This window comes from Netta rufina, assembly GCF_964035555.1.
Source record: "Netta rufina genome assembly, chromosome: 1".
NCBI classification, from domain to species: domain Eukaryota; kingdom Metazoa; phylum Chordata; class Aves; order Anseriformes; family Anatidae; genus Netta; species Netta rufina.
Window position 1 is genome coordinate 200,597,954 of NC_140123.1, and position 14,800 is coordinate 200,612,753.

Genomic DNA, 14,800 nt, shown 5'->3' on the forward strand with positions numbered 1-14,800 from the left:
TGAAATGCTCCCTGGATTTCCAGCTTGTTTCCTGGTGTGCAAGGATTCCAGTCACGTCGGAGGGTGTCAGAGGTGTGTGTTCGGGGGGAGGAAGGGGAGCCAAGTGCCTCTTTTTAGCAGGTGCTTGCTTATGCCTGCTGGAGTTTAGCAAGCTAGATTCAATTTGAGTTCTGTTAGTAGGTCTGACGCTGTCTCTACCCTGCACCAGTAGCTCTCTTAAAACATGATGTGAAATTTCATGAATCGATTCAGACTTGAAAAGAGGATGCAGCCCCACTTCTTAGGTGGGTATGCCTGGGGGAGCACGTTGCTGCAACTGGCATTCGTTTCAAGAGGTGTTTTCTTTACTTCCTGGTGTGAACGTTTCCTTTGAACTTTATTTAGAGAAATCGGTATGCATTCTCTTCAGTAAGTAATTTTTAAAATGTTCTGCAGAAATACGTTTAGGACTGCTTGCAGTTTTTTGTTTCCTTGTGCTGAAGTCACTTTAAATCCATCACCCCAGCCTGGAGAGTCGTCAGGCAGAAATCTTGCTCTGAAGGTAGCTGAGTTCTTCCTGCATCAGTTTTGCCTGAGCATTCAGAAGACAGCCATGTAATACTGTGTAGGGATGAAACCTGTTGGAATTTCGGAGGCGCATCCAGTCTCTTTTGATCCTGCTAAGGAGCAATGATTCAGGTGCTACAGATTGTAAAGGATCTGGTGTCGCCAGCAAGACGGAGAACAGATGCTGCTAAGAAAGGTAAGAGCAGCACTGGGTTGTATTCAGTGTTCCGAGTAATTTACTATAAATCTGAAATATGTTGGAGCTTGGTTATAGTTGAATATTTACTTAATTTTCTGTGTCATGTACAGCTCCCATAATCTAGCTTTGAACTATATTAAGCCTAATTATGATCGCTTTGCAACTGCAGCTTTCCCAAAGAGAATCCCGATGACGTTTATTATGCTGAAGATGGAGTTTGTCAGCATTTGTAACTGCTACCGTTGTTCGGAAGATCTTTTCCTTATTTTTCTGGGCTAAAGAAATGTTTTTCTTGTCTGGGTAGCTCAGGCTGTGAAAATAGCAACTATATTCTATATAATCCCATCAGAATAGTTTTTAGAAGCTTAAGTATTCTAAATGAGAATAAGAGCAAAAATAGGCTTCTTCAGTGCTTATGGAAATGAGAGAGACTGAACATACACAGCTGCACTGCTGTTTAGGTTTCAAAATTAGATTATTTCTAGACTTCAGCTAACTTCAAAATCTGAAATGGCTCTTGCAAGTGTGCAAAACATTACTTGAAATAATTATTGTTTGAAATTAATTGATGTTAAATGCTTTTTTCTTTGTTCTCTTCAGTGTGTTGGATGTTTGTTTCTATTTTTTTTTTCCTCCTTGAAACTAGTTCCATCCTTTGTGCTATCTGGCATACTTATCTAATTAAGGACTAATTAAACACTTTTTTCCCCCCCTCCTACTGTTCATTGTTACTTTTACATCTTAATTATTTGCAATTGCTGAATATACGTTTTGTAGAGGAACAAAATAATTCATAAAGCTGTCTTAAAAATTGCACTCCTTTATTACCAGAATTAATTTTCTGGGAGCACTTTATTTCCTGCTGAATAGGTCATGAATAATATACAGCCCATAGCGTCTGCGTCTGCCTGTTACTGTGGCATTGTTCTCTTCTGCCGTTACATGTAATCTGTGGCTAAAGGCAAGTATCCTTAATTCAGAGCACTTATCTAATCATATCAGGCTGCTGTAATTCGAAGGAATTAGTTAACAAAACACCACTGTAAGAAAACAACGTGAGTGGAGGTAGAATTGGGACCCACTTCTATAGTCTCTATTCTGGGGAAAAGAAAAAAAAAAAAAAAGGATGTGCATTTCAAGAAACTAAACTTCCTAATTAATTCCTTAGATTTTGTAATGACTGGCTGAACGTCCCACCCAGCAGTTGTATAATATCATCACAGTGAATTACTCGGTATCAGTTCTCCGTTCATCTTCAGGTTTGGATTTGTTTCCTTACGCTCCACTTGTTAGAGAGAAAAACGAAGGGGACGGAAGTTTGTGTCTGTTCTGAGTGTAGCTAACTAGTCAGCTTGCTTTTCAGAGAAGAGCTATAAGAACTTACGAAGGTAACACCAAAAATATAAAAACTTGTTTATTGGAACTGATTCAACTGAATTGGAAGTGCAAGCCTTGAAAAACATGAAGAGATGCTCAGAATATGAGTTGCAAAGCTTTGATTCCTCCCCCATGCCCCCCACCAGCCACCCCCATTTGTTTCAGACCCCTTTTGGCCATTGTTTGGGCAGTGTTCTCGGGGTGCTAGCAGCTGAGCTAATTAGATGTTAGCTCTTGGAGAACTTGGTAGCAATTTTTTTTATGAGCAATGTTAAGATCTTAACATTAAAAACAAACAAACAAAAAAAACAAACCTGAAACATTCTGAAGGAAACGATGCAAAATGCTGGCAGACTTCTGTAATAAATACAGCAATCTGAGTAGGCATTAGTTTCCTCGTCTTCTTTCCTCGCAGCATGCAACATTAGGCATCTGGTGTATGTGAGGGGCTGTATTCTACAGAAATGACTCATTCTCAGCATTGTTTTCAGTAAATGGAAAAATGTATTTGTAAAGGAAGAGTTGCTAGGAAGCCCAGTGTGAATGCGAGGTGAATTCACTGAGACAGGAGGGCTGGTGTGTGAAGGGTTTACAAATGTGCTTTCAAATTAGTGTTGGTAAACATCCGATGTTTTTAATTGCATTCCTCAGGTGAGCCCTCTATTTCTTCTTAAAAAAGAGCGTTCATCCTTAAAATATGTTTTTGGGTAGAGTTTAAAGTTCATTGGTCTCATGTTGCATGAATAAAATTTACTGTAAGAACCTGTCCTTTTGTCGTGAAAATCAGGAACCCAGGAAAATGACACTGAAAATACCTGGGCTGATACTTGCAGGGAGCACTGGGCCTGTGGAGGGGAGGAAAAGTGTAGGAAGAGTGTCTCCCTCAGTAGGTCCTTAACTGATGTGGGGGAGACATTTCAAAGTAGGGTAATGTATTGCATATTTCTTATGCCGCATCTAGTTTAAAACCTTGTCTTTGAAATTGAGTGTCCTAACTTTATAATTACTTTCCTAAATAGTGTGCAAGGTTATGGGGGAAAGGATTCCCCCAGCCTTCAACTTCCCCAAAGCTCATTTTCAGCTGAGACCTAGAAACACGGTTATTAGCCAAGAACACGTCCTTTTTGCATTTGTGGTTTCACAACAGAAGCTTATTATAAGTCCTGCGGTAGCTGCTGTGGAGAGGAAAATTCAATCCCTGCCGAAGGAAGTCTTGAGGAATGTTATTTAAAAGGAACCCGTTCTTAACGTTTCACGGGTTGAGATGTGAATTTAATCGGGTAGTTGAGCAGCTTGCCAAAGCTGCTGAGTCTAATTGTTTGTTATAGGCCAGAGTTTGTTTTCATTGTGGCTGTGACTCATGCCTCTAGTTAAATTAGATTTCACTTTCTATATCATAAGAGGGTGATTAAATGGTTTACAAATACAAGGCTAACTTCTGCAAATAGAGTGCTCGTCTCCCAGTTGCAAGTCCTTTAGTTATAATTTTGTCTTTACTCTTTGGCTGTTGAAAAGGCTCACATCCCCCAAATTTTCCCTAGCCCTGTGAGGTTCTTGCTTAGTGATGGATATAATGAGCTAAACAGTAAGTTTTGCTTTATAATGTCTAACAGCTGTTTTCATATATATATATTTTTTGTAATGCACTAATTAGAACTTGAGTCCCAAGAGTTTTATTTATTTTTAAAGTAAAAAAACAAAACCATTTAATTGTGTCCAGCAATCTTCCAATTGCTGTGAAAGCTGAGTGTGTTTTTTTTTGGGGGGGTGGTAGTGGTGGTTGCTTTGTGTGTGTGTGTGTGTTTTGTTTGCTTGTTTTTAATTGGAAAATCCAGACCCTTACTGTATTTAGATAACATCAGGTTAGTTTAAAAAAAAAAAAAATTCCTAATCCATTTATTGGAGCAAGGCTAACACTTTAGCTTTTTACCATTTTCTGTAACTTTGAAGGTGAATAAGAAGTTGCAAATAAATAAAGAGGTTGTCACTATTTTATTTCATAAGGCTTTAAAAATATATGTATATAACCTTGAAACCTTGGCTTTGGATAAAGTCCAAAATCATGTCAGGATGAAATTCTCTTGATAAGTGTTCTCATTCAAGGCCATGTATTTCACGAGATCTGAAACCTGTCTGTATTCAAACAAATAGTTCTAATGTTATTTCTCCTGGAGAAATCAATGTAGGGTATACATGTATGGTTTATTTTCTTTTTTTTTTCTGTGTCCGAAATCCAGGTTGAAATCAAAATTGTTTAAAATAAAAAAATATTCTTGGTTTACCTCTTCCCCCCTCTTCCTTCTTACAGATGGCTGCAGCAGAGCATAACTGGCAGCATCACCTTGATGTTAGAATAGAAAAACGACGTTGCATTGAAATATGTTCATCAGATAAGACAACCAAATTAAAATCACCAAATTACAAAGTGTGCAAAGTTCAGTGTAAAAGATGACTAATGGAAAACTTAAGTTTGAGGTTGTTTTTAGAGATTGCAAGAGGGAGCATATGCTTGGCCACTGCAGTATTTGGGCTGTAAGCCACTGGTAATGCTCCTTCAGGAATCCCCTATATTTCTTTGGGGTACATACCGTATCTCAGCCATCTAGGTTGCAGACAAAGCTAATAAATATCTTCAGTTTCAAAGTTAATTTTTCATTCTGGAAATATCCCAGTAATAGCTCACACTCGTGAAGATGCTGCCTGAATTTGCTTGCAGATGGTTCTCTGGGAGAACCTTATCTCCCAGACTTTGCAAGAAATCTGTGGTCCTCCTTCTGGTGTATTTCTTTTGAAATAGGTTGTTTATTTTATTTTCTCCATCTTGCATCTAAAGGTCCTGCAGCAAGTTATTAGCGTTTGCTTTCGAGTTATCTTCCACGGGAATGCACGTGAGCTGGTTGAATGCAGCGTGCAGCCTAAAGCTTGAACAGTTCTAGAGGAATTTGGGGGCAAATATTTGACCATCATTGCCCAACATTTCATTTAATAATTGTAGAATCACAGAATAACAGAGTTGGAAGGGACTCACAAAGACCATGGAGTCTAATTCCTGGCTCCACAGAGGACCACCCAAAAACCAGCCCATGTGTCTGAGGGCGGCGTCCAAACACTCCTTGAACACCGTCAGGCTCAGGGCTGTGACCACATCCCTGGGGGGCCTGTCCCAGCGCCCGACCATCTCTGGGTGCAGAACCTTTCCCTAACCCCCAGCCTGACCCTGCCCTGTCCCAGCTCCATGCCGTTCCCTCGGGTCCTGTCGCTGTCCCCAGAGAGCAGAGCTCAGCGCTTGCCCCTCCACTCCCCTCGTGAGGGAGCTGCAGGCCGCCATGAGGCCTCCCCTCGGCCTGCTCTGCTCTGGGCTGAACAAACTCAGCCACCCCTCATACGTCCTCCCGTCTAGACCCTGCACCATCTTTGTAGCCCTCCTTTGGACACTCTCTCACAGTTATATGTCCTTTTTATACTGTGGCACCCAAAACCACACACAGAGCTGGAGGTGAGGCCACCCCAGTGCAGAGCAGAGCAGGACAATCCCCCCCCATCACCCAGCTAGCAGTGCTGTGCTTGAAAAGGTGATGTGAGAAGTCACTTGCTTACCATGGTCTTCTCTACCCTTTAATCTAGTTTGACCTCTTGCTTGAAGGCAGTCTGACTCCAGCAGTTGTCCTTATAGCCAGTGGTAGTGCAGTTCACGTGAAATAAAGCTGTGCAGTCAAGTATTTTATTGATGAAAGAACAGTTATTACCCAGGCTGGGGATTTTAACTTGAGAAACGCTGTATAGAAGGAAAGGTTTTCTTCTATACCTGTACACCTATTTTTAAAATCAGTTTGTTTTTTAGAGCTGGAATGGACAGGGGAGAAAGTAGTGATCTTTATTTTCTAGAATAAAAATGATCTTGGCAATTGTTCAATGACAATTTTTTTTGCCATTAAAGAAGAAATTATGGTCACATCAGTCAGGATCATTGATTGTATTATGTAGCTCATCAATATGTACATACACAGCTTTAATTATTATCTACCATAGCTAAGGTTGTATTAGGGTGATAAAATTGAGCTGTATTTCAGCAGGCTCTACTGATATTATTGTATTTTGGTTAAAGTTAGGCGTTTTGGCAGTGGTTTTACAGGCAACTAGCACTAGCATAAGTGTCTCTTAAAGATGCCATCCTGCCTTGTTTCAGCTGCTTGTTTTGTCTCCTCATCCCAATTCAAATCACTCTTACAGCTTCATGGGCACTTGTATAGTCATGTGGTGATTCAAAGCAGGAAACTGATTTAAACTAAATTCTAATCTTATTTCTGATTGCGGTAGTCTTAATCTTGATCTGCTTTTACCAGATTGCAATGCATGCCAGCTCCAGGGAGGACACAGCACTGGCATGTAAATGAATCATACAACCATTATGGTTGCAAAAGCCCTCCAAGGTCATCGGGTCCAACCACCCCCCTACCACCACTGTCACCCACAAACCATGTCCCCAAGCACCATGTCCAACCTCTCCTTGAACACCCCCAGGGACGATGACTCCACCACCTCCCTGGGCAACCCGTCCCAGTGCCTGACTGCTCTTTCTGAGCAGAAATGGCTCCTCATTGCCAACCTGAACCTCCCATGATACAACTTGAGGCCATTCCCTCCGGTCCTATCACTTCTTCTCACACCTGTGAGAAGAGGCCGACCCCCAGCTCCCCACCCCTTCCTTTTGGGTAGTTGCAGAGAGCAATGAGGTCTGCCCTGAGCCTCCTCTTCTCCAGACCAAACACCCCCAGCTCCCTCAGCTGCTCCTCACAGGACTCGTGGTCCAGGCCCTTCACCAGCTTCATAGCCCTGCTCTGGACGCACTCCAGGGCCTTGATGTCCTTCTGGTACTGAGGGGCCCAAAGCTGAATGTGGTATTCAAATGTGGGGCTGGGCTTCCTTCCTGGCTGAGCCAGTGCAAAGAGCCAGGTGAGCGCAAGAGTCCAAGTTGTTCTGCCTCAGGGTGATGCATACACAAGTACTAACACAGTTAGATTGTTGAACAACTTAAAAATATTTTTCCTCATTTGTGTAGTATCAGATGCAGTGATTAAGAAGGGTCGTAGTGCTGCTTAGCCATGCGTAGCTGTTGATGGCTGACTTTGCTGGCAGCTGATTTAGGCCCTGACTGGTAGGTAGGTAGCACCGTTTAACAAAATATTTAGATGTTGTGTCTTGGAAATTGACCTACGACTTAGCAAAATGAATTCAGATCGCTTGAATTTGATTTAGCTGTAGGAGGAACTACAGAAAAATGAGGTACTTCTGTTCCTTTATGCAGTAATGTTAGTTAACTGAAAAGAGCTGGTTTACAAGAAGGACAGTGCAGTAAAGGAAACAGCTCTCCAGCTTGGTGCTGTGATCTGATATTCTAATTTGTAGTGTTTTTTTGGGGGGGTGGGTGGAAGGATGGGACGACAGAGCAGGTACCTGAATCCATGAATGGTCAACTGACAAATTACAAATACTCCTGAAAAATGCAACCTTACCTCTCTTTCTGTAGCAGTATAGGCAATATAATAGCTTACCATAATGCTCCTGTTGAGTAAAGAACAGTGCAGCAATGAGAAAAACACAACAGGTTCAGTGTTGTTTCTGCTAGATGGGACAGAAATTCAGTGTGGTATCAATCAGCATAGCTGTGTTGGCATCAAGAAACTGATCTGACTTGGTGCAGTGCTTTTTTCTTTCTTTTTAAAAAAGAAAAACGTATTGTTTCTTTTGAGTGTGCCTGTAGGTAGCTGAGAGTTCACAGTTGTAATCCAGTAGATAAAATAGCACATTAAAAAAAAAAAAAAGAAGGGAGTTTAAAGAAGAAAAAGAAACTCTGTTAATAATCATAGTTTAGTGCTTCTGACAAGATGTTTGACATTGTCATTAGAAAGCTTTAGAACCAGGCATATTACAAATAATTGTTCATGGCTTCAGCCACTAGCTACAGCTGCTGTTTGCACAGCCTGCGTGGCTGTGTCCCCTTTTCTTCCTTTGCTCTCCCCGAAGATGTGTGAAGGCTGTTTGAGGGTGGTGAAGTCCCACAAGTTCTGATGCCCATGAAGTAAAATAGTCTTTTTGTAGCTGTAAGGCCGCAGGGGTGGGCGGGGATAAAACCAACCTACCAAAACCAACAAAAAACCCCACCAAAGCACAACATCAACAGAACCTCTGCTATTTGCCTGACAGGCAGTGCTATAATCTTGCTTCTTTGATTCCAGCCTTCTTCTGGCATGCACTGCACTTCTCTGGTTGCACTGACCACTTCGTCTTGGAGCAACTTTCAGCAGTGATAAAAACCGAATATAGGTTGTCTGCCTGTAACTATAGTCAGAGCTTGATGTTTCATTCACTTGCTGGAATTACTGACTGCTGTGATATTTTTTCCCCAATCTGATGTTCTGCAGTGTGTCTGGGGTAGTCAAATGTGAAGCAACAGTGAGCTGCAAGCCCCAGACTGTCTTCATTTATGTAGCAAATCGAAACAAACTTTTTTTCTTCAGCTAAAGTCCATCTCTAGTGTAAGTATAGTTTTGGTTAAAGCTTTTATTGACACAAAATAGTGAAAAAGTAGAAGCAACCACCTGTAAGCTTTAAGGCTGCACGATTATATATTGTTTTAAGTTGCTGTTTATCCTCTTCTGGTAATAGGCTGTCTTGTGGTTTTAAATCAGGCAGACAGTGGGATGCCTCTGTGGCCTTCAGAGCTTTTTTACAGTTGATACCCATTGGTTTGGTCCTAGCTTCTGTGCCTGAGTTGCAGGGAAGGGAAACAAAGCCTCCTATTAAATCCCTTGGAAATATTCTGGCGTTGGGAACCAGCTTCATCTTTTCCAGCTGCAGCATGCTGCTGTGTGCTGCTAAGTCCAGCTGGGCTCAGTCCATCTGACCTGGAGTAGCAGTGCTTGAGGAAACTCTCCTGCCTGATTTTACCCCAGCAGAGGAAACACAGAAGCTGGGAGTGAGACCTGCTGAAAACAAGGTGGCTTTCTTGGGTTTCTTGAAAGAAGAGGGCAGCTGTGTGTGGGGAGGTGGTGATGTATCCAAGTGTTTGCTTAGCACTGCAGAAGGTTAATGGGTTACATAGTTTTGAGCTTGAGCTGGCGGGATGAAATGTTTTTGGTTTTCTGGTTTTAGTGATACTGCAAGCGAAACTGCAGCTCTGTTTGCCCTGAGGCATTTGTCCAGTAAGTTCGGAGCAGAGACAAGGGCTTGGCCTGGACCTGAACATTGGGGGAAGGCTTTTTGTGTACCTTTCCTTCTGTAGCAGCTCTTCTCTATTTATTGTGACGTGAATTTCACAACTAAGTGCATGCATCTGATTTGTGGAGACTCTTGAGAAAGGGCTGTGAAACCTGGGTTTGATATTTATTCTGTATGCAGGATCTAGAAAAACAAACCTTGTTCCAGCTTGCATTTTCATAGTTCAGGGGAACAGATTTTTCTGACCTTGATTTCAGTAAGATCGTGGCAATCGTGCATATGTTATTTTAAAATGTGTACAGCTTTTTTCTTCTTCTGGGCTCTTAAAGTATAATGTCAACTTTATTTGACACTGAAAAGCATACTTTTTTCATAAACTTGTGCTCTGAAGATGTGCACCCTTAATGCAATGAAGAATGACCTATTTTTTTTTGCCTTAAATTGTTCAGTTTCCAGTATTTTATCCTCATACTTATGAAACTTGGAATCTAATGTTAAATATGGATGTTAGCTTCCATGTTCATTGGTTGTAAAACTTGCACAGAACTTATTTAATACATTGAGAGCTTAAGAAGGTGACAGTTCTGTTTGTTAAATTGCAGTGGATGGGGATAAGTGACAGTGCAGAGATGGATGCTAACCAGTTTGCCTGTTTAATAACTTTAAATGGGGTGAATGTTTCAAAGTGACAGGGTCTCAGCTGGACATTTTCTGTAACAGATAATGATGGCAGTCTGGTAGCTTAGATAATGTTTTGGTGTATATCCACAGCTCACAGATTTCCTGGACATTTTATCTGGCTTTTCTGAGGTATTTTTGTGTCTTCTTGAGCTTGTGGATCTTTAGGTATAGCTTATAAGCAAAACATCCAAACTTCTCAACTCAGATAACATATCCAGCTTTTTTAAAAAAGCTGTATCTAACAGCAAATAAAAATATTTGTTTCCAAGTGGAATAGCTTCCCTTGTTTTGTCCCTCTCATTGCATGTACAAGCAGCTAACAGGAATTATCTGCCAGTGTTGGTATTAAACTACCCATAAAAATGTTAATTTGAGCTGAATTTCCAGATCAAACAGAAAACTTAATTAATGTCAGTTAATTAAATTCTTGGTGGAAATGAGAAAATAAGTACACAGATGCCCAAGACTGCTGCTCTCTGCTAATAAAGCAGCTAACAAAACAGTTTCTAGCAGTACCTGGAGGAAGGAAGTCCTTGGTGGGACCAGTTCCTCGAGGAACAAGCGCCGCCCCCTCCTGCGTCAAGTCCCAGGTGATGCAAGTTTCTCTCTGCTGCTGTTATCTCCTGTAGCATTACTGTATGGCAACAAACTCAAACAAACAGAGAGCCATGTAAGTACAATCACATACTTGATTGCACGCAGTCCTTTCCAGAAGAGCGACGCCCGTATCAGATGGCACAGTTGTTAGTCACGGTCACTTAACTCCTCACCGCAGGCCGCAGAGATGAGCACAATATAAATCTTGCAGCCTGTCAGCTACGAGGGCTCTCTGCACGCATGTGGGCTTCATTTTAAAACAAGAAGAGGCTCACTAACTGCAGCCCTTGTGAACAGACTCCGTCCATATGGAGAAGCTCATTGATATTCAGCGTGTGGAGTCCTTCTATATTCCTGTTTGCCAAATATTACTGCAGTAACTCTGCTGGATTGCAGGTGTTTTCTGCTGCCACTTGGAAGTGGCTCAAGTGTATGCTTTTTGATGAATTTGCAGCTTAAGCAATAAATTTACAAGAGTTACTTAAGACTTGTATAGGATTAATTTTGCTTTCACAGTGTTGTGTCGGCTTTGGGGGTTGTGTAGCTCTTAAAGGAGGTATGATCGTGATGCAGGAAGCTGAATCCAGTTGTCCCTGGGGAGATAAAGCTGTGTGCTATAGCGGGTATTTCTCCTTCCCTTCTCTTCCCACTCTGTTTTTTAACCATAACCCTTTCTCATTCTTCACAGGGCATCGTTTTGCTTTCAGAATGCTACATTATTAAAATGTAGATGCTCCATCCCTACTACACAGCAGCAGAGAATCTCCACTCTGTGACAGTAGTCTAATGCATGTTTTAATGAAATATAAATGGGGTGGTAGAAAAGGAAATATTTGTTTTGATTCTTCATTGTAAAATAGATTTCTATTTAAGAATATCAAAATCATTTTTTTTTCTCATCATTCCTATCTTAGAGATATCTGTGATAAGTGATATCTGCATCATCTTCTCCTCGCACTGTTGCAGCCACCAGTTGTAGCTGAACATGAGGTGCTTAAAATGGCATCTTTCTCTCCATAATTTCTTCAGAAGCAAGTGGTGGAGGCCTGTAACCTATAGATTAATCAGCTTGCACAAAATTTGTTGCATTTATTGACTGGCAAATATTTTTATTCCATGGAAATTCATGGGAGCAATGTGTTTTTTCCCCTTATTGTTCTTATATTATTTTTAAAAATAAGAGTCTCATCCAATGTACCAGGCAAAATATGTAAGCACTAGGAGAGGAGGATCTGAACATATGAATAGGCAAATTTCACTCTGTCTGCTAGTCTACCCTATGTGTTAGATGTTCCCCCAAACATTCTGACTGAAGAATACTCATTTCCATGCCATTTCCCTTTTATCAGTGGTATTTTCCAGAGGTTAAGGCTAAATTTTAGGATTTTTTTTTTTTTTTTTTAAGAAGTATATCCTTTAAAATTTTAACTTTAATAATTCTGGTTTGTGGATTCATATCACAACTAAAATGGAAGTATACCTCTTTTGATAAATCTCCGTTCTGGGTTGGAAAAAGCAGTAGTCTGAAGGAAATATTTATAGTGCAGTTCATAGGTCTCAAGTGGAATGTTGAGGAGCAGCCTCAATCCGAGACCTTATTTTTTTGATAGAAAGGAAATACTGTTTGTACTAACGAAAGGGCTTTGGTAACATGAAGATGCTGTGATCTTTCATAGATAAATATTTTCTATTTCATTTGAAGCCATCGTTATTTGGATTAGTGAAACAATTCATCATTCAGAATGAGCTTTTCAAATGTTGAGCTTTTTTTGGGATGCTCCCAGAGCTCCCCGGTGTGTGATGTGCTGTTGGTTTCAGGTGTTGTACTGCACTGTGTGAGAGGGAAAATGGCAGCACTGTTGCTTTGCATCCTAATTTTTCTCCTTGAGAAAAAAAAAAAAAACAAAACCAAAAACAAACAACACAGAAAACCACCAATTCTCCCCTTTTTGTCACGACAGCTGTACATTGAAAGACTTCAACGTGTTTTGCAAAATTTCCTCCTCTCTGCTGCAGCTGCATCAAGTCCTGGAGCCGTGCCTCATCTCAGTGAAAGGAAAACGTTACGTTCGCAGACAGTTGTGTGGAGCCTCTTCTACAAATCAAAGGAACGTGGATCATTAAAGATGTTTCTGTCACCGCTGTGCTGTGAATTAGTACCGTGGTTAGGTTTAAAAACAGGTGGAATGAAGGCTAGTTTGGAGCTGGCCAAATCCATACACAAAACTTTGCAGAAGCTCCCCGGATTGACGTTTGCATTGCTATTTAGCTTATGGGCATGGGAATGACCTTCTAAACTGTGCTGTGATAATTGCCTGTTTTACATTATGTATTAAGCTTCAGAGAAGAATATCCATGGTGATGGAAAGTATTAAAAATCATTGTCTGGGAACTAATAAGAATGTAAAGCCCTTCTATAAATAGCCCAGATAGGCTCTAAAGGGAAAAATGAGCAAATACGCTTAGGCAAATCGAAGGGAGAGGGGCTGTGCTGGGATCGGGCTGTGTTTAACACAACAGTGGCCTGCAGTCTGTGTTAGCAAGTGGCACGGCCCAGTGCTGATGGACCTGGAGAGGAACAGGGATGGTGGCCTGACATCCCACTGTGTTTCAGTTGTTTTTCCTGGCCAGCTCAAACCTTGTCCTTGCTCTTTGGGCACAGCATGAGGTAGTTAGGAGTGTGTCTTGCAGATTAGTTTAATTTGGAAGAAGCCCAGTTTGCACGCTCCCTTGTTGCTTCCCAGCCCAAACTGAAGAACAGTAAATAAAGATAGAGGTGAGCTGGAGGTTTCTTCAAAAAGTACCCTTCTGGCCTAAACCAAAATTCATTTATATAGTTGTGGGAGACAAAGGGATTTGGCCAACCTCTTTTCAGTGCTCTGTGGGGACAGGACAAGGGGCGATGGCCACAAAATGGAGCCCAGGCAGTTCAGCACCAACACGCGAAAGAACTTCTTCACGGGGAGGGTGACGGAGCACTGGGACAGGCTGCCCAGGGAGGTTGTGGGGTCTCCGTCTCTGGAGATATTCAAGGCCCGTCTGGACGCCTCCCTGGGCACCCTGCTGTAGGGACCCTGCTTTGGCAGGGGGGTTGGACCCGATGGTCTCTGGAGATCCTTTCCAACCCCTACAATTCTGTGATTCTGTGAATTGCACGGAACATCAGTTGCCTTCTACCCCAGATTTATGGCCTTGACAGTGGGTAGACTATTGTAACGAGTGTTTTAGGAAGACGCAGAACAGGGCTGATGTCTCACAGGCAGAAAGGGGATCTAGAAATCATGCAGTCAAATATTAAAGACTGATGTGTATGACTCATGGTTGCATACTCTCTGACTCTCAAGTGCTAAATTCATGGGAAAATGTCCAGTTGGGTTTGTGTGGCAAGGTTTTGAGAGTGGCAGTCTGCAAGGGTGGCATCTATGAGAAGAGACCAAGGGCTGCCCTATGTCAGACGTGGCCAACTTCAGCCAGTCCCAAAACATGTCCCATGGTTGCTGCAGCTGGGTCCATCAGCAACACTGTTGGTGTCTCTGTGGTGAAGTATTTAGGAAAAGGGTAAAAAAAAATAAAATGCTGTGTGGCAGCTGAGAGAGGAGTGAGAATAATGTGTCCACAAGGTTGTGTCTCACCAAGGTGGTGCAGAAAGAGGGCAGGGGCTGCTCCGGGTGCTGAAGCTGAAGTTTGCCTGTGGAGAGGCCCCTGGTGGAGCAGGCTGTCCCCCTGCAGCCCATGGGTCCCACATGGAGCAGATCTCCACGCTGCAGCCCATGGAGGAGCCCCTGGTGGAGCAGGTGGATGTGGCCTGGAGGAGGCTGCGGCCCATGGAGAGCCCCCGCAGGAGCAGGCCCCGGGCCGGAGCTGCAGCCTGTGGAGAGGAGCCATGTGGGAGCAGTTCTTGAAGAGCTGCTGCCTGTGGGAAGGACCCACACTGGAGCAGGGGAAGGCTGTGAGGAGGAAGGAGCAGAAAAGAGGAACTATTATGGGCTTACCACAACCTGCCCCCTCCATCCCCACTGCTCTGCTTGGGGTGTCAGAAGAGAGAAGACCAAGGGAGTGAAGTTGAGCCTGGCAGAAAGGCAGGCTGGCGCAACCTGTCCCAGTTTTATCTGCTTCTCACCATCCTACTCTATTCTTAATTGGCAATAAATTAAATCAGTCTTCCCCCAGTTCATTCTGTTT

The 14,800-nt window shown here is 42.3% G+C and overlaps 1 protein-coding gene across 2 annotated transcripts in view; it reads left to right on the plus strand.

Moving 5' to 3' along the window:
* Window positions 1-14,800, plus strand: part of USP6NL (USP6 N-terminal like) — a gene marked incomplete at its 5' end in the record, with an annotated part of 117,876 nt that overhangs the window by 24,122 nt on the left and 78,954 nt on the right. Inside the window, one exon of one of the 2 annotated variants that reach the window (XM_084299018.1) lies at window positions 670-742. The exons of the other annotated variant lie outside the window; for it this stretch is intronic. Within the exon in view, the coding sequence (XP_084155144.1) occupies window positions 670-742 (73 nt within the window). Of the gene's footprint in view, window positions 1-669; window positions 743-14,800 lie in introns of those variants that run through there. 2 annotated transcript variants of the gene reach the window in all.